The sequence below is a fragment of the Branchiostoma floridae genome, chromosome 1 (genome assembly GCF_000003815.2).
Source record: "Branchiostoma floridae strain S238N-H82 chromosome 1, Bfl_VNyyK, whole genome shotgun sequence".
Taxonomy (NCBI): Eukaryota; Metazoa; Chordata; class Leptocardii; order Amphioxiformes; family Branchiostomatidae; genus Branchiostoma; species Branchiostoma floridae.
This window is the reverse complement of record NC_049979.1, coordinates 14,445,103-14,464,209: the sequence shown is the minus strand read 5'-3', so window position 1 is coordinate 14,464,209 and position 19,107 is coordinate 14,445,103. Positions and strand designations below refer to the sequence as shown.

General features: G+C 39.3%; 1 protein-coding gene across 7 annotated transcripts in view; it reads right to left on the bottom strand.

The window, feature by feature from the left end:
• LOC118410413 (centrosomal protein of 128 kDa-like) overlaps positions 1–19,107 on the bottom strand; it is a 50,677-nt gene that overhangs the window by 9,708 nt on the left and 21,862 nt on the right. Inside the window, exons 1-37 of one of the 7 annotated variants that reach the window (XM_035812133.1) lie at positions 18,547–18,890; positions 17,294–17,630; positions 16,847–16,933; positions 16,284–16,401; positions 15,915–15,958; positions 15,728–15,790; positions 15,479–15,570; positions 15,102–15,174; positions 14,884–15,000; positions 14,350–14,370; positions 13,847–13,930; positions 13,628–13,702; positions 13,132–13,273; positions 12,590–12,691; positions 11,991–12,148; positions 11,644–11,790; positions 10,938–11,056; positions 10,208–10,335; positions 9,818–9,864; positions 9,615–9,662; positions 9,207–9,278; positions 8,790–8,861; positions 8,396–8,455; positions 7,945–8,019; positions 7,646–7,732; positions 7,232–7,291; positions 5,635–5,721; positions 4,918–5,015; positions 4,548–4,614; positions 4,214–4,312; positions 2,849–2,926; positions 2,426–2,485; positions 1,771–1,963; positions 1,479–1,528; positions 1,304–1,339; positions 746–808; positions 150–193 (exon numbers count right to left, since the gene is read on the bottom strand). In XM_035812133.1, coding sequence (XP_035668026.1) covers positions 150–193; positions 746–808; positions 1,304–1,339; positions 1,479–1,528; positions 1,771–1,963; positions 2,426–2,485; positions 2,849–2,926; positions 4,214–4,312; positions 4,548–4,614; positions 4,918–5,015; positions 5,635–5,721; positions 7,232–7,291; positions 7,646–7,732; positions 7,945–8,019; positions 8,396–8,455; positions 8,790–8,861; positions 9,207–9,278; positions 9,615–9,662; positions 9,818–9,864; positions 10,208–10,335; positions 10,938–11,056; positions 11,644–11,790; positions 11,991–12,148; positions 12,590–12,691; positions 13,132–13,273; positions 13,628–13,702; positions 13,847–13,930; positions 14,350–14,370; positions 14,884–15,000; positions 15,102–15,174; positions 15,479–15,570; positions 15,728–15,790; positions 15,915–15,958; positions 16,284–16,401; positions 16,847–16,933; positions 17,294–17,473 — 3,146 coding nt within the window. In that variant the 5' untranslated portion in view covers positions 17,474–17,630; positions 18,547–18,890. Of the gene's footprint in view, positions 1–149; positions 194–745; positions 809–1,303; positions 1,340–1,478; positions 1,529–1,770; positions 1,964–2,425; positions 2,486–2,848; positions 2,927–4,213; positions 4,313–4,547; positions 4,615–4,917; positions 5,016–5,634; positions 5,722–7,231; positions 7,292–7,645; positions 7,733–7,944; positions 8,020–8,395; positions 8,456–8,789; positions 8,862–9,206; positions 9,279–9,614; positions 9,663–9,817; positions 9,865–10,207; positions 10,336–10,937; positions 11,057–11,643; positions 11,791–11,990; positions 12,149–12,589; positions 12,692–13,131; positions 13,274–13,627; positions 13,703–13,846; positions 13,931–14,349; positions 14,371–14,883; positions 15,001–15,101; positions 15,175–15,478; positions 15,571–15,727; positions 15,791–15,914; positions 15,959–16,283; positions 16,402–16,846; positions 16,934–17,293; positions 17,631–18,546; positions 18,891–19,107 lie in introns of those variants that run through there. The other 6 variants (XM_035812124.1, XM_035812149.1, XM_035812140.1 and 3 more) reach the window with 6 other exon arrangements.

Below are 19,107 nucleotides of genomic sequence, written 5' to 3'. Positions count from 1 at the left end.
TACAAAAACAACAAAGCCAGGTTTACATGTTTATGACTTGCTATAGAGTTCAAAAGCTTAACATTGATGCCCTGTTAATGTAAGAGGATACCTGTAATCATGGTAAATACGAATATGCTGCCTAGAAGGCTTAAGATTTTCATACTTACATGGCATATCTTTCTTGGATTCTGTCTCTTTGTTTTTGTGATTCCTGCAAAACGAGACTCATTAGAGAGAGAGCTCCTTACATCAGATTTATCCCACCACCACAAACTACAAAGTAAGACAGGACAGGGAGCATGCAGATCCGGATACAGGAAAATCTCTCTTCACGGCATCCACGTCACAAAACTTCAACCTGGGTTAAACTCATACCTCATGCAATAAGGTTTTAATCTTGTGCCATACCAGTGTCATTTCAACTCATTTATTAAGTTGGGAAAATGGAATAGCATCAGAAATGTTTTCTGCAGATTTTGTATGTGTATCAAATCCACAAAAAAGTAAGATACATGTAATACCTTAACATGTAGGACCATTGCGATAGTGACCTATTCTGCAATTAGAGTGCAAAGAAGAAATATCTGAAACTTTGTCAAAGCTTTGACAGAGCAGGAAAAAATAAAAAAAATTTCTTCTTTGCATAAGCTACTGTAACCATGAGGAAGACACTAGTATGGCCTAAGGTGTAATAATTTTATCACTAAATCACACCACTGAGGGCACATGCACAGCATGCATGAAACACGGGCACTACACAAACCTGCAGGTCCTCCAGCTGGGCAGCCATGGGCCTGTCAGGGGGCCCTGGCGTTTGTCTCAAAGTCTACCAACACACGGCAGCACGTGAGGAAAGCAGTGAACAAGCAGGAGGACAGGGGGGTTAGTACAAACCTCCAAACAACTCAGAAACTAACTAGCTAATGAACTATGAGATGTGTACAACAGCAAGACAGTGCAGTGATGTGCAAAACATGTGCAACAACAGGGTAAGCTAAGCAGAGCTTCTATTTTGTAGATGTAAAACACAAGGCCGCTCATAATCATATAATAGCCCAACACATTAACTAGACTTGTAATTACTATTGAGGTTCTTCTGCCAGAATTACTGGTAGGCAGAAGTAGCCAACAGGAACAAATGTAGCTGACATGTACCAATAGATAGAATATTGCCATTTCAATAAATTTCTTAAACAAAGTCTCTAAAGCTTTCAATATCCCTGGTATACTTAAATGACACACAGAAAAGAGCAATTATCAAATCATTTCTGAAGATCATTGAGGCACTTTCATTCTAAAACAAGGCATAAATTGGTCTCACCTCTTCTAACCGGTGGGTCAGTTCAGACACTCGTCCCTAGAAAACAGTATATATGCAGGTTGGTACATAAGTCTGACATGCATATCTGTAAATGTATGTATAATGGTAAAGGAATTATGGGGTACAATGATCCAATCATAATTTATCTAGTACAATGACTGATAACATTCCTTACCTCAAGGTGTCTGACAATATCATTTTTTTCTTGTGTCCTATCAAGAAGATCTGCAAAACAAGATTGTGGCAAAACATGAGCTCAGTCATATCTTCATAAGGTACAGTGGCAAATCATCAAAACAGAACAAGTCATAATAGGGTTTGATTTCCAACTATCCAACTTACATGCTACTATTGAATTCATTGAATTTCTCTTTTACATTGAGCATGGGCCTGTGTGTCCTTCCCATCAGGACTGTTATGCTAGCAATAAGCTAAGCTGAACTACGAAACATTTTCATTCCCATTACCTTGTCTTTCATTGGTCATCTGGTCAAGCAGCTTGCTCTGTTTGGTGATCTCCGTGGTGTAGTAGTCCCTGTCGACCTCCGTGGACCGGATGACCTCCTTGACCTTGTCGTTGTTTTTCTGGATCTCACCTCGCAGCCGTCTCTCCCTGTCCTCCCGCAGTCGCACCTCCTCCTTCAGCCACTGCAGCTTGCTCTGTGGACGGGAAGAACAGTACAGATGATGAGAAGAAGACAGAGGCCCCGGGCTCTAGCCAGCGTCCGTTTTTCCGTCAATTGACGGAAATTTGCTACGTGTGACAGAAAACTTTTAAAACCAATCCGTCAACCTTGACGGACAAAAATCCTTGGTGAAAGCTACAGGCGGCTTGGGGATGCCGTCCACGGCCGTAAAAGCCATACACTGTTTGTTTTGCTATTGTTATGATTGTTGACAATGTGTGTCGGTTCCCTTTCGCATACTACAATCCATTAAAAACCCGTTTTTCAAGATCTCAGTTCAGTCTCTCTAACTCCTGGAATAGTGTTTTCGCAACAATGGGAATTGGCTGACGGAAAAAAAATTCGAGCTGGCTAGAGCCCTGCAGAGGCCTGCAAATAAAATCATAAGGCTGAAATTAAGATATATGGAACACAACATTTTGTACTAAGTACTTACAGTGATGTCTGCCAGCCACCTCTGTGGATCACTGTGAAGCCCCTTGGATGAGGACAGAGCCTGTCAAAATAAAGAGAGTTGTAATGTAATATCACTTGTTCTCTCAAGTCTTAGAACTTCAAACTTTTATTAAAGCAGTTTACTCAAGGCAGATACAACTGTTAACTATTTTAGATGCTTTTTGGTAACATTTCCAAATTACAAAGACACTGAGTTGGAAACCCACTATTGGATTAATACATGATTTGTAGCTAACTTCTGCAGGCCATTTATTTGCAAGAGCATGCTGTCCTCTATATTGTGTTATGTTTTATACAACTCATGGGTAACTTAAAAAAGTTTGCAAACTATTCTATATTTGTGATACTTCTTCCAGAATCCAAACTCAACACACCATTCATTACTACAAGTAGGTGAACGAACCTGAAATTTGACCTCTGAGTCAGCTGTTGCAATGTCTACTAGTGTGTCGATCTCTCGACCAACTTGGCGCAGCAATATCTGCAGGATGAAAGTACAGAAAACGGTTGTTACAAGTGAACCAGCTTTAATCAGCAGGAGACACAAGGAAGGCTTGTTTTGTTGCATTCTACGACGGTGAGTCAGAAAGTAATGCAAGTGGTTTCATAACAAACTCGTTTTTTGATCAAATGAGTTCAAATTTGGCACAAAGGTAGAGGCATATGTCCTCTTGAGATTAAAATATCTAAATTTGTTGTTCATTATTTTATGAGTGACTGACCAGCTTTCAAGATGACCATACCCTAGTAATCCCGTCAGAAGAAAAGTGAGGTCCAATTAACGTACAATTAACGATTTCCCTAAACCAATTTTTGCTATTGTAGGAGACTGAGCCTGCACATGTAATAAGCTGCATTTCTCTATAAGCCACGTGCTTATTTTCAACTCTGAAATCCGATCAGTTTTTTTCTTTTTTCGTTGCTGGAGTAGAGTGAGGTATACGCGGTCGTCTGGGTCATGAGATTTGTGGTGTTATGATTAAAAGTTTCTATAGCCTTCTTTCCCCATTAACAAAGAGGAATAAAACTTAGCACACTTTTTGGCCTTTAAACAGTTAATAACTGTGTAAAGTTTCGTTTCTTTTGGTTAATGGAAAAGTAGTCTTTTAACCAACAACTCACGATTTCGTGTATCAATCCAACAGCTCTATATCACAACTTACTCCATCCTAGCAGCTGTAAATGAGGAACCATTGAGAGTTCAGAAATGAAAATCGGCATGCATCATATAGAGACATTTGATATCATATATGTGTAATTTTAACCTCCTACAGTGATTTTCAGTGGGTCAGATTTAGAGGAATTCATAGTCTGACAAGCTACCAAGGATATGTTCATCTTGAAATCAACTCAGTTGCTCATAAAATGATAAAGACCAAATTTAAAAAAGTCAATCTCAAGAGGACATATGCCTCTATTTTTGTGCCAAATTTCAACTCAATTGATTAAAAAACGAGTCTGTTATGAAACCACTTGCATTACTTTCCTGACTCACCCTCGTAGTATGGCATTTTTAGAAGTGCTTACATGTATGTACATAAATAAAAATGACTCACTGCAACTTCTAAATTGATAACTGATTTTAACAGTTGTTTTACATTGTTGTTTACATTGTTAAAAAAACATTTCTTGAAAAAAAGGAGGCAAAACCAAATATGCCCATAACATCACACAGAAGTGGCCTTACAGCGCGACAACCGCATCACTCTATAAGTGTATGTACTGAGCAAAGACTAAATCGATGATTGGACAAAGCTAGTGTGCTGACCTCCTGCCCCTCCTCTTGAGAAGTCAGTTTGTCTCGGACAGACGACAGCCGGTCCTCCAGCTGTTTTACTGCATCTCCCTCCTCAGCAACCAGGTGCTCCTTATACACCAAGGCAATGTAAGATGTTTGTTAATGTTAATTGGTCATTTGCTTTACAATGACATATAGTTCCTCTCCAGTCACTGTCCACTGTACAGCAGTACAGCACACACAATGCACAGCAGGGATGGGTTTTGGTCAAGCATAAAAACAACAACAAAGGAATATCATTTGGGTATTTCCTACTGTTCACAGCATTACAGTAAGTATCTTTAGTATCCATATACATTAGTACCTTTTCCTGAATGTCCTCCTTGGCTCTCTGGTATTTTTTCTGGAGTCTGGAACTCAGCTCTTCAAGTCTGAAAATAGAGATAAAAGCTATCAAGATTCAAATTAAAAAACGTCACAAAACTTTGTGTAACAATAGAGAAATGAGTTTATCCAAATGTGCTTAGCTTGCATCACAAAGTAATGATTGAAAAGTGTCTTACTATGTTCTGAAATAAATCATTGAATATCATCATTATATCTATCATATCCTTTCTTAGCTTGTGATCTTTAAACAAAGAAAGAAATTCTGAAAACAAGGGCTCCCTTTATTTATGTACACTTGATTACTGGTATTGTTGTATTGTAATTCAGTGTTACTGGATATGGAGTACCTATCAGATTCCTCTTTTGCTGTGTTGTAGTCTTTCTGGGCATTTTCCAGCTGTCTCTTCAGCAATTTGGCAGCAGCACGCTCCTCCTCCAGACCAACCTGAGGAGTGGAAAAACATGAACACTCACTAAACAGGAATCATCACTTTTCAACTCTACTAGTCCTTGGAGCCAGGATTTAGCTGACCAGACAGAGAATTTAAAAATTGCATATGTGTTAAATATGCACCTAACCTAGGAGGCATGGTCGAACACTATTGGTACACCGAATAGTTTAAGAAAGTCGAAATGGAGATTGTGTAGCATTATGTATGTTGTACAGTTGTTGTGTAATGTGCCCCAAAGAGGGTGAGTGTCTCCAAAGATGACACAGTCTTGCTGGTTTTCAGCAGAAATTGAAATCAAACAAAGAAAAATACTTACAGTGGAGAAATCACAAGGGTGCAAAGCAAAACAAGAATCCGTAAGTGCATGCAAAAGCAAACATGTCAGTATGTGTGACTTCTAGCCAACAACCGCAAATCTAGCATGACATTGAACCAAATATAAACCTGACAGATACAGAGAGGTGCTGATGTAGGTGTCACTTGTTGCAATAACACATTGTGTAATATTCTGTTTGCAAGAGGGTATGAGTGGTTATGTAGTACTGTGCAAAATGCATGCATATTGTATATATTTGACATGACAAAATCCATATCAAAGTCTTGAGTCTGAACCTTAAGAGTTTGAATCTCAGCGTCCAGTTCTGCCCGCTCCCTCTTGGCTCTCCTGATGAGGTCCTGCTCCTTCCGACTTTCTCGACTCTTCAAGGTATAAAAACAGAGTTACTTGTTTATTCCCTCTGCATGTTACTTTTCTGCATGGTTACAGAGTATGAGTAAATCACCAACAGTGTTTGCTCTGTACCAACCTTATATAGATTTCTTACAGAATGTTAAGTATGATAAATATTAGATGGGCAGATTTATGTCCATGCTGGACATGTTAAGAAGAAATATAGTTATTCAACCTTACAGAGCTGTTATTTCCATATATACAGAATGCATACCATGACAAAGGTCTGTTGTGGTATGCTATTTTTCATGGCACAAGGAACCTAAGGATTTTCCAGCTCCATAATTAATGAGACTCCAGGTAGAGACAAACACTGGTAGTAATCAGCACTACACATGCAGCGTGCCCAGCAGCACATCTGTCCCTAATTGCCAATTAATTCTGTGGTGATTCAGCAGAGATGCCCTTGTTTCCCCTAATTGCTTCTGCGAAGTGGTTATCTTTGAATATGCTGTGCATCCTTCACTGAAGGTTACCTCATCTTTCAGTCTACTGATTTTATCAATGACAGCAATTAGGAGGTAATTCCCGAGTGAATTTCCTATTACTGTAACTGTTGCAGAAAATACTCATCCCCAATCATCCACACAAAGATAAAACAGCAAACCCTGCTCAATTACCATTAAACAAGGAAATAATGTCTGCATTGAAAAGCAATGGGCAACATAGAAATTAAACAACCCATATATAAAGATGGAGTATGGTACATTGTCTTTTTAATGTACCGTGAACATCCGCAGAAGCAAAGCTTATCTATTGCATGGCTGTTGGGTGTTCTCCTGAGATATTGTGAGAGTTGGACAGCCATCCAAACTAGGGATCAGGGGCATTCAAATTGCAACAAAAAATTGAATCAGTGTGTGGAAAATTCAAAATGTCATATTCAGTGATTCAATAAAGAATGTCTGCCTGTGGCCATCCGGCATCAATGAAACTTGTGTGCTGGACTGTGGAGGGGTCAGGTAAGTGGTTTTACTCACTTGAAATTTCACAGATTCCATTGAATACATCATGTCACAGATGTTCCAATAAATACATCATAACCACATAAAGCTGGTACAAATGAAAAGAGGCGTACATGTCATAAAGGCATCAGTACTTTTTATGGCTTCGAGGCATGGGCAATCTTCACACAATGTACATTGTACAACTCGGTTAATGCCTGGCTGTCCACAACAGTTGGCAAGATTTCTAAAGAATGCCACAAAGAACAGAAGCTACTTATAAAAGGTGGGTGTCAATGAGATCGATAGGGAGGTCACAGATGGCAGATAAAACCACAGCAAAGGTTAGATATATCAATACCACATCGCTAAATAGCAATTACTCAAGGAACTAAAGAAATCATATCCAGTTGCCTGAGTACTTGCTATTTGGCATATCTTATTACCTAGATGTCTAACCTTCATTGAAAATATCACATCTTCAAGTAATCTTATATCTCCCAAACCAAGGGCCAGATTTGGACTGCCAGCTTACCTTGATTGCTTGAAGCTCGGTCTGCAGGTCAGAAACTTCCTTAACATGTGTCTTTTGTTCCTGGGGGAGAGAAAAAGCTCTTTTCAGTGCAACTTATTTGGCATGTTATACTTAAAGTTTATCATCACTACAACTACAATGTTACACAGGTATCAGACTCTGAAGACAATCTGTAAAAACAGAGGGTAGGATCATAACTTCCATAACAATGGAAGCAAAAAACAAAAATGAAAAATTATAACATTTTCCTGGAAAATTCTGTAACATGTCATGTCGTGTCAGAGACAAAAACTGATGCTAGATGTACATGATAGTTACTGTAATATACTACTGTACTTAGGTATAGCACAAAGACTAAGCAATTACTCCCAAGTTGAATAATAGCAAACTCTTGACTGTGTTGTAAATAGAGACCTTATCCAGTTGTCTGGCCAGTGTTCCTGCCTCCTCCTGTGATCTCTGTGCTCTCTCCTCCAACTCTCCATGTGCCTTCTGTAATGCCTAAGCAGGACAAAAAAAGTAGTACATCACAAAAAATTTCCAACCAGATAAGAAGCTAACTGTTAAAATGAATGAAAACACTGAAAGCACCCCAAAACATATTGTCCCTACTGATTTCACCATTTTTTTCTGGGCCAATCAGATAGTACACATCAATAAATGTACATAGTATGGAAATATATTTTTTATAAAACCCAGAGAGAGAAAATTACCTTTCTTTGTGTTCTCTCTTCAGCAAGTTGTGAGGACAGCTCCAACCTCTGGGTGCTCAAGTCTTTTATGTCTTTCTGTGAGGAGACACAGATAGCTCTGATATTACAAATATGCAAAGACACAAATACGGACACACTTGCATACACACATATATATATATATATGTATGTATCATTGTATGTATGTATTTACTTTGTATATATGGCACACACACACAAACACATATATACTCTCTCTCTCTCACGCGCGCGCACACACACACACACAGTATATGTACACACTGACAGACGTTTGTAAAAAAAACAACTTAGAAAGCACTTTCTCAAAACACAACAGTCCAGAAAGAAGGGAGAAATGGGCACAAATTCTTTGAAACCATTAAAAAAGCTACTCAAATAGTCGATGTGTTTTAAGTTTTGTGATCATAACAAGGTGCCAAGTTTTGCCAACCTGTAAGTGCATGGTTTCCTCGTGCGCACGCTGATACGATGCCTTCATTAGCGAGACCTCCTGAAGTTCAACCAGCATGGGCAAATTAATGGCTCTCCTTTCTACAAGACTTATTAATGGCCTAACTACCAGAACCAAGGGTGGGAGAAGGGCTGTCAGGCTTAAAATTTCCTGATAATTACTATAGCAATGAACAAAAAAGTTCTACATTTTCCACATCTTTCCTAGGGAAAAGCCTACCCATAGACGGAATCATAAAAATTCATACAATGTAATTCAAGTCACTACATGTATTTCTATAAATCAACAGTAATAAACTTTTAATAAGATTGCAAGATGAATCATTCAATATGTTTGAACAAATAATTCTAGCTTAAAGGTGCAAACATCAAACCTCTTCAAGTTTTCTCTTGTCATCTGCTAAAGCTGAACTTCTGGCTGTTTGTGTCTGCAGTTCATTATCCAGCTGCAAGAGGGCATACAAAAGCGTATTCAACAATGCAGGTGCTAAAAGAATGACTACACATTGGCCAAAATTTAGTGCTTATATGCATTTGCACTGAGGGGAACAGAGCTAGGGGATCAGTCTACTGCACTGTGGGAACAAGTTGTAGTTAAAAAAGACTTTGCAAGGAATTAAATCTTAATATCCCCACCAGCTATAAACCCTTACTATGCAGTTTTACATATATTAATTAGCCTACTTGTATTGAGTAAATCTTGAAACAGTCAATCCCAGAGCCATGTCCTTTGTTCTGTACTGGAAAGCTAGTGAGACATGAGAAGAAGAATATGTAGTACATGTTCTTACCTTGTCCATGAACTGTCTGGTCTCTCTCAGCTCTCTGTCTAGGTCCATGTTCCTCCCCTTCAGTTCATTGACCTGAAAAAGTCATTGAACATCAGAAAAAACGGACCTCTCACACGGACAAAAATATCTCGCCTATAAAATGTATTATTCTAAACTGAAACATGTTCATGTGGAAAGGACCTAATAGATACAAAGAAGCATGAAGACAAACTTTGTTTTAGACTATGTAAGAGTATAAAACAAGACAGATAGAAAAGTGGAAGATATCTTGTCACCAAGCTTAACATATGAAACAAATAAGAAGAAACCATTCAGATTCACTATGTCATTATCAATTAGAGTACTACATGTAGTAGAAACATTCAGATTTCAATGGCTAATTGTCATCTTAACATCATCAGCCTGTACCTCCACATCTCTGAGTTTCAGCTGCTCTGCCTGTTCTGCTCGTATTCTCTGCAAAAGTTAAATATAAACCAATATTATGTACTCTTCTAGTCTAACAATGACTTTTGCTCAGGAGGAACAAACTGGTCGGACTTATTTAGCTTTCCTACATGTTTGCTGTAGAAAATAAATAATGAAATACAAATGATGATTTTGTCACCTACCAGAGTGTCATCCATCTCTCTTCTTAGGCTCTCTATCTGATGAACACCTGAAAGGAAAATTCGTGTCATTAAACTCTGGGAGGACATTGACATTAAGCAAACAGCTACACAAGTTATATAGGACTTAACACTACAGATTTGGTCAACTTTCTTTAAATTACATTTTAACAATTCTGAAGTCAAACTTACTTATTGCAAAATTTTGCATGTCTTGCTTCCATCTTGCAAATAGATGACTTTGCTGAAGAAGGAACTAACAATTTAATGTTCCTTCTAAACAACTACAATCAAGGTTCATATTTTCCAGGGACAGGCTGAGGGCTGCAGTCTTAAGAGAGTCAAGTGGAATTTGAAATAAGAGCCTGACTGTGTGACTAGACATGTGCTTACTGTTTGCTGCTTGCTGCCTCATGGCTTCGTTCTCTTTCACCAGCTGTTCGTTCCTCTCCTGCATCTGGCTAGCGCCATGTTTCTGACGGTCCACTTCTCGCTCCAGTTTCCTACACTTCAGCTTCCACCTGTTATTCACAAAGTCTTCAATATAATCTTCTGCAGCATCACAGCAATGTTGTACACACATATATATTTGATACATAGTCAAGCAGGGCTGTTGGGAAGGACAAAAATTTAACCAAAAAATCTGTCTATCACTCCAGAGGGTTGGAGTTTTCCAAATTTCCTGGGATAGCAAGTTTTGCAAGTGGCCTCCAGATCTCATAAAAACAGTGAGTACGATCTAGCAGTCTTACAGTTACACTCTCATCAAGGACTGACCCTGGTAATGAGAATGTAAAAGCTACATAAAAATCACACAACAACATATCAAACTCGATACATTGAATTTTGAACCTGTCACCCGTCAAAAGGGGCTGCAATGCTACAAAGAGATGGCAGGGGGCAGAACTGCATGTGTTAGGCATGCAATAGTGCAACTACACAAGGTTCTGATGTAACTTTGTGGTGGATAGAGATAACGAATTTCAAGGACTTGCTGTACCAGCTTACTATACGGACAAAGAACAATTAAGTAACTTAAGTTATGTTAGAATTTATCAGAAACTCATATATTTTAGTCTTTTGTGAATTGAATTGTGATGTTCTTGTTAAATAGTTGACTTACTGCCTGACAGCTTCTTGAGCCTTGTTTTTGATCTCCTCAGTTTGCCTGTCACTCTCCTCCTTGCCTTGTCTGGTTGACCTGAGATCTTCTGCATATCTATCTGACTCTCTTGTGACTTCCTGAAAATACATGAGATCATGGACATAACTACAACATTTCCGTTCTGATCTTAAGAGCAAAGTTGAGCAATGATCTACTTTAAAGTTTAAATTCCCACAACTGTAAAAAAAAGCAATATGGAGAAAAATAATGCCTAACTGGTTCAGGTCCATTTGACTGGCAGCATTAGATGACAAATCAAGAGAAAAACATATGAAATCAAATTTAATGTGAATATGGCATGCAAAGATATATACTGGCATGTAAGGTAATTAGAGTGTAGCTGCATTCAACTACCCAAGGCATAACACAAACACTTCAGTGTTGGAACAAAAAATTTGCAAAAATCAAATTTACGCGTTAGATAATGCATAGTCTGTGTATCACAAACTCTGTCTGGGGTTGCAACTGGAAAATGGAGAGAGACAAGCAAGATTTAATCAGGCAAGAAAATGCAACCCTTGATAGTTTTCAACTTATGCTCAAACATATCTGGCATAATTCTGTACAAATCCATACTCTGATCCCTGTAAAAGATGGTGAACAAATACTTTCACACAAATGATACATGCACATTTAGTTAAATAATTGTGGACGTTTTTCCTACCCTGAGTCTCTTGTTTGCATCCTCCAGCTGAACTGCAAGGCTCTCTCTCTGATGCTCGCTGTCCTGAAGCTGCTCTGTTGTCTCCTTCAACTGGGACATCAGTCTGGCCTGTTTGTTGTCTGATTTTTCCAGGTCTTTAGACAGCGACTGTGATACAGGATGGGGCACCATTATGGGGAGTCCTCAATTGTTAACTTACACCTTAGTTACTGGTGTCATAAACATTTCAAGAGATTTGATGCATGTGTGCTAAACAACAGGTTTACTTTGTAAGGAGGCTTTTGCTCTTATTCAACAGTTACAACTATTTTCTCATCCTCTCACAAAGGCAGCAGCTACTATAATACCTCTAAGTGGTCGGAGAGCTGCTGTCTCTGCCGCTCACTTCTGTCCAGAGTTTGTTTGAGTTCTTCCACTACAGAGATGCCTGAGGACCGGCTCAGCTGGGCCCTCAGCTCACGGACCTCGTCCTCAAGTCTCCTCCTCTCAGTCTCTGCCTGTTCAGCTGGGTGGATGGCACATACACTGTACTATCAGGTGGAGTTATATTACCAGAAGATTCATTCAATTGAATTTGATCCTTTCATGAAAAGTTCAAATCTTCACAAGTACAGTCTATCATTGAACTGTTTATCTACTTGGTATAATCCAGTTCTGTAAACGAAGGTAAACATTACACTTTTATGTGACACCAATATTGTATTATCATGCAATGTTTAACATATTTGCATGCCACTATGCAAGTCTATCAACATATCGATTTGACTTATACCTTACCATTCCTTTAAAATACCACCAGATGTTTCCACCAATGAACAAAACTGTTAGACATTCAACTTGTTACAACATATCGTATTAGCATGATATACCTTATGTTAGAACCAAGTTTTGTTATGAAATCATCACCCCTGAACATTTTATGAAACACCATAAGAGAGCTGCATACAGATGACGGTTTGCCTGGCAGTCCCTCGAGTGCCATTGACCTGAGACTTTAGATGCCTGATTTCATCCAGGAGTCCTTCTTTTTCTGGATCCAGCTGGTATGCTAGAAGTTTGTAGTGGGCAGGTCAGAGGCAAATAATTACCACACTTCATGATTATTGAAGGCACAGCTTGTCAAATTTTGTCCTTTAATAATAGAGTTGTAAACTTCCGTTAGTACCGGTCACATTTTCTACATTTCAAATGATGTTGAAAGGCTACTAGATGAAGTTGTTACTGGAGGCTCCAGTTCAAGGAGTACACTCAGGGCTCGAAATACACTTTACGATTTTACATGCACAAATTTGCATATGCAGGTGGTATTTTGAGCCCTGACACTTCCTTCCGTCGGACTATTATGGCTATTTCATACGTAGTTATAGAGACGGTGCTGAGAATTTGAAAGAGATTTTGGTACACAAATCATCTTGAGTGGTCACAGGTACAAACACAAAGTACTTCATTTATGGTAAGTAGGAAATGCTAACTGAAGGAGACAGGTACCTTCTCGTCTCTGTCTGCTATTAGCCAGTTCCTCCTGCTCCTGTCTCCTCCGTGTCCTCTCAGACTCTGCCATACTGAGGCTGTCTCTCATCTTCACTCTCTCCCTCTCAGCATGGCCTAACTGCCCACGTAAATCCTCAATCTGCAGTACCAACAGAGTTGCTTTTTTCAACCTTCATGGAACATTCCCTACAAGACTTGAACATTTTTTCAAGGGTTCAAGGGAGGAGGTCAGGATTTTTTTTACACAAGATACTATAGGAACAAAGTGAGTTTCAATATCCGATCATATTCAGCAATTCATAATTAACAATAGCATCATTCCTATTGCATATTCATATTTAGTCAAGAATTGTTAACTGCAATGTGACTACCTTAGCATTCATTGCTCAATGGCTCAACCTCAGAGTATGTAATACTTATGTATGCAAATAACACACTACTAGGTTTCCATTCTTCAGATGCCTAGCTCACAATCCAGGCAACCATCTCTTACCTGGTTCATAAGTGCTTCTCTTCCCCCCTCAGACTGGTTCAGTCTTCTTTTGGTTTCTTCCAGTTCTGATTCAACCTGGAATTACATAGGAAGAGAAAAGTATAGGCAATTAATTATCCAAAAATGTGATAAGAAGCATGAAAAAAAACAACGTTATTTCGAATTAAAACAGTTTATCATGTACAATGTGTTAATGTGCTACAAGTGAAATGTCTCCACCTGCGACTTTCTTGATTCCATGTCTGCTAGTCGTTCTCGCATTATTCTATCTGATTCGGCAGCCATATCTGCCCTTCTGGATGCCTGCAAACAGAAACCAGTTTATTACCTTTAATATTTAACAGTACAAACTATGTATATGCAAAAAGGACTGTAGTGATAGGAACTATATGGGGTATAGAAAGAAAGAAAACATGCACTTAGTCTACCATCAACATTGGCCTTAACCAATAGCATGATAAACTGGAAATTAAAGTGTCAAAAATGATGAGTTATGTTTTGCTGATAATTTGTGTTTTCATGCATATACAAATTGGTATGAAAACCACAAAATAAGATTAATCAGACATGCTTTTGGACAAATTTGTATTTAGATGCATTCTTTAGACAGACAATCTCACAACCAGAAGCTATGTTCATAAGTCTACAGCTGTGACACTGTCTGTCTGAAGTCTGCAGGTTTCACCAGATGATGTAAGTTCCCAATGAGTGACTGTTCATACCGTTCGGTTGCCACTGACGGCCTGTAAGGGATACACAATGCGACATGGGTCCAGTTGTCAAGTACATGGTGACATAACAGCCATTTTGCATGCAGTTTGTTCATACTGGCCACTTCAGAACATTGATCAATACTCAGAGCAAGCAACAGGGTCAGAAACACCAAGCAATATGTGTGCAACCATAGCACAACTGAAACAAGTTTACAGAAATACAAGGATTCAATAGATGCGTCTACATGAAATATTGATATGACAGATTACACCAGATTTAAGACCTGTCACATGTTCATTCCTCTTGTACAGGACAAGGTTCAGCCCAAGAGAAGAAAAGTTTACAGAAATACAAGGATTCAACAGATAACCTGAAAGGTTGCATCTACATGAAATATTGATATGGCAGATTACACCAGATTTAAGGCCTGTCACATGTTCATTCCTCTTGTACAGGACAAGGTTCAGCCCAAGAGAAGAAAAATAAAACAGCAGGTCCACTATCACCAAAGGGCAAAGACTTTCTGGAGACACCAGACTCACGTCGCGTAGCCTGTCAGACATGCTGGCTGTCTCCTCCTGTCTGCGAGCCAGCTGCCTCTGCTGGGACTTCATGTCGTCCTGAATCTGCTGCAACCTTCTGTCAACTCGCTCAGAGGCCTGCAGGATAATGCGTCAACATGCACAGAATCACACTTTTAGCAAACATTTACAAACAAAGAGACAAATCGGGAAAGGGAAGGTTCAGATTTTCAACTTACAGACTCAGAAGTGGAGGACCTCCTCAAACTGTCGGACATTTCCCTTAAGTTTCTTTGTGTCTCCTGCTCCATTCTGGAAAACAGGATGGTTGTACATATATCCATAACTCTAACCAGCATGTGTGAACTGTGCATACAGCAAAAACACATACATAGGATATTGGGAGAACGAGAAACGTTATTGTTTATATACTATACTATTCTGTTATGGAAGCTCAAAAGTGTTTATTACCTAGTTTGATTACATTCACCTCAACAATGACAACATTAAACAGGTCATTATCAAGAAGCACAAAACCTTTATTGTGTGGACTAATTCTGCAGGATTGACTGGTGAATATCATAAATTTGCTATCATAGCTAATCAACCAACCAACCTTGTTCTCCTGTCTATCTCCCTTTCCAAGTCTTCCCCCATTCGGAGCTGATCAGATGTCAGGTCCCGGACTGTCTGGTGGACCTCATGGATCTGCAGAGGAACATGTAGGAGAATGTAAGTCAGACTCATTTGGGGGGCATTCCTAATTTGTTGGCACTATTAAAAGCCTTTGCACTTAAGGCACCAAATTTCATCCTGATGTACTGACTACTTGTTATAAGGAGAGATATGAATGAGCAGGTCTTACATCATCATCCCCTCCATCAAGAAACCTGACAGTTGACCCAGTTCTTCTTCTTGGCACATTGGACTGGAAGGAAAAAATTACATAGTAATTTTGGAATAAACAATGAAAAAGTTCTTGCAAATATTGAGAAAAGCTCTCAAAGCCGTTTAGAACCAAAGGGAAACAACATCTAAGAAACTTGGCATACCTCATAATTTCTCAAAGGTGAAGTTGGTCTGTATCTCCTTGTTTCTGGAAAGTTTAAGCAAGAAAACAACCTTCAGTTTGATAGAGATATCATGTTAAGTGATGCTGGTTTGGTGTTGAATCTATGTGACTGACGTTTGAATTTGAAAAGATACATCTGAAGAATGTTTGTATTATGGAGAACGATAATCATCTTAATTAAGGTAAGTTCATTAGACAGTTACACAATGTTTGAAACAACACTCTGGGATATTGAGGATGACTTGTTGCAGCTATGTACCTGTAATTGTAAAGCTGGTATGCAGCATAATGCTGTGACAAAAACACTTCAACTGATGAATACTGTTTTTTTTACAGCTTCAGAACTGACCTCCTGAACTTGCCATGTCGAGCTCGCTGGGTCTCATGGTGGAGCCTCGAGCAGGGCCAGTTCTCCTCACTCTCTCTTCCTGCAGTCTCATGGCCGAGCGAGCAAGTCTGCCTCGTAGCTAAAAAATAATTTCATTCTCATTTGATCTATATTAGTATTTGTTATAATTGACATTCAATGATTGCCTACACAAAGGTTGTAAATGGTCTGACCAAACACAAAGTTCAAGCAACTTTTATTGGAACCATTTTACATACAAAATGCTATTAATGAACCTGGTGCTATTACGATAAAATTGAAGTGTGTTACGATAAAACGGAAAGGCATTCACTAAAATGTATCAAGTTTCAACATGGAAGCTAATGCCCTTTCTCTTTTTGACAAATGCTTTCAAATTACATGCCCTGTTCTAAGGATTTGATGATAAATAAACAGAAGCCAAGTGGCAACAGTAAGAAATAAAACTTTCATGAACCTGGTGGTTCAGATGAATCAGAGACAAACCACTATATCATAAAGCCTACAATATGTAGTGGTAAAGGTGACTCCTCTTTAGTTCCTACCCTGTCTATTTCTGTTCCTTGCTCTTCTGAGACCTCTGAATACTCCCCGAGCACCCTGTCCATCCGTCTCAGGTTGCGGTTGGTGTCCTGTCAAGAAAGGGAGTATCATGTGTCACTGTGATTTGTGACTCTAAGATTCAAGGAAATGAAGATTAATAGCACAATTTCAAATTACCTTGAATGTCTAAAAAAGGAGACAAAATTTGTTTCTCTTGACCAACAGATGATAACAGTGATGTTGGACAATGCCTTGTTCCATGATCTGTTTGACTCTGAACAAATTACTGGTACAATAGTAGAATGAGGGTGTTCTGTAAGTAATTTCTGACAATCAATGACATCATTTTGATACCATCAGATTACATGTACCGGTAGTTGTTTTATCACTGCCAAATGATTGCCAGTTAGGTTTCAAATGTAACAAGCTAAGTGACGCCATTGTCATACCTCTAATGATGTTGCTATTCTATCCACTCTGTCCACAACAACATTGTCTGATGCAGCCGTCCTAAGGATACCACGCCGACTGCTACGAGGCGATGGGGGGTCTGGTAGTCGACGTCCTCGCCTAGAGCGCCGACGAGATCCATAATCATCGTCCTCGCTTGATATATCGGCACTTGCCATGGTTTAAGTTAACTCCTTTTGATATTCGGACCTTTATAGCAGTACTGTGTAATTCAAATCTGAGTTTGATGCTCTAGACTTCCCAGCACTCATGGCTATTTTGAACCAATGAGCTTCTGCAGTTCTGCCCGGAAACTCTAGCTCCTCTTGCACTGGTCTGGAACAGAGGTGTTTAGGGATTAAACATACATATCTCCTTCTTGTACGCACAATTACAAGAGGTGGTATGTGTATTCTATTCCATATCCCTCTCATTGTGTGCAGCGGATCTTGTTACAGCTTGAAACAAGTGGCAACACAATGTAACAATAACAGGCAACAACACCTGTTACCACTGCCCTTCCTAGTGTCACTTTGATGTCATTCCACCAAGTGGCAACCTTGATAAATTGTCAAAACTTAACAATTGTAGCAGTTTGACTTAAAGTGAGTAGATAGATGTTTCAAAAACGGCAGAGGAAACAAAAGAAACATCTGGTCACAGATCTCTCTGGTGCAGACAATGAAAGTGAATTGCTTTTGTATACCATGAAAGAAAAATGTCATGCACGGTGCAAATTCTGAACGCAGCCTGTAACGAAATACAAGAAAATGATTCCGATGTTGGTATTGAATGATTTAACGGAATTTTGGTCGACAGGAAGGTGGAATTTTGGCGGGCCGTCTGAAATTTTGAAGAAAGCTGGAATCAAATTGTTTCCGATCATTGGAGTTGTCAAAGTAAACAAACTTCTATTCACAAATGTTTACGGAACTGCAATGCCCTTTCTGAACTCTGTACGACCTTAAAAACAGTCAACCAACAGTAAAAGCCACTTGATATGTATACAATCAAACTCAACGCCTTCTTTCAGTACTGACGGAGATAAGCTTTACTATCCCAACCTGTAAATTGGCAATCATGTTGAAACTAGTTTGCGCCGGCTAAAATTTTCAGACGACGGTAACGATACGTTCGACTCAGCTGGTGAGGTTGTGACACCGGCTTTCCGGAATCACAAGCCTTGATGCACAATATTTCACTGAGAAACCCCCAGATAGAAAGATAGCATGTGCAACAATCATGTGATTACCTTCAAGTGGCAAAGAACATCACCAATTGCCTTATGTTTACAAGTTGGGGTCTCATCTCGCCAAGTCAGCTTCTTCGCGAACCAGATTATTTTGACAAGCATGCAAGAGTTTATGGGTCACGTACCACTTTCCTGTGTCCATTAGTGTTCTTCACAGTACACAGAATGTCTTCTCGGTCACTGAAGCAAGCGTGGATGTTGCAATTATGGTCATAAATCGTCAAGAAGTAACGCAAAATGGATGAGTGCAAAAGTCGCCGTTATTCCCAAACTTGAAATGACCGCTCCGCCATGTCTGTGTGTGATCACGTGATACTTATTAGTGCATGACGGGAAAGGACATACCTGGCGGGAAATTTGAAACTTAGACCTAGATAATGCTGGGTGACGAATGACGGAAGGCAAACAAAAAGCTGAGGCTTCCTGCCAGTTGGCAGGACAATGAACTGCATTCTTAGCCGGTTTCCTAGTGTTCGGAGATAGAGAACATAGAGCAACTCTATATAAAATGTGTGCTAGTCGTAGGGTGTTTCGGTTTGGGCCGTCACGCTGGTCGAAAAA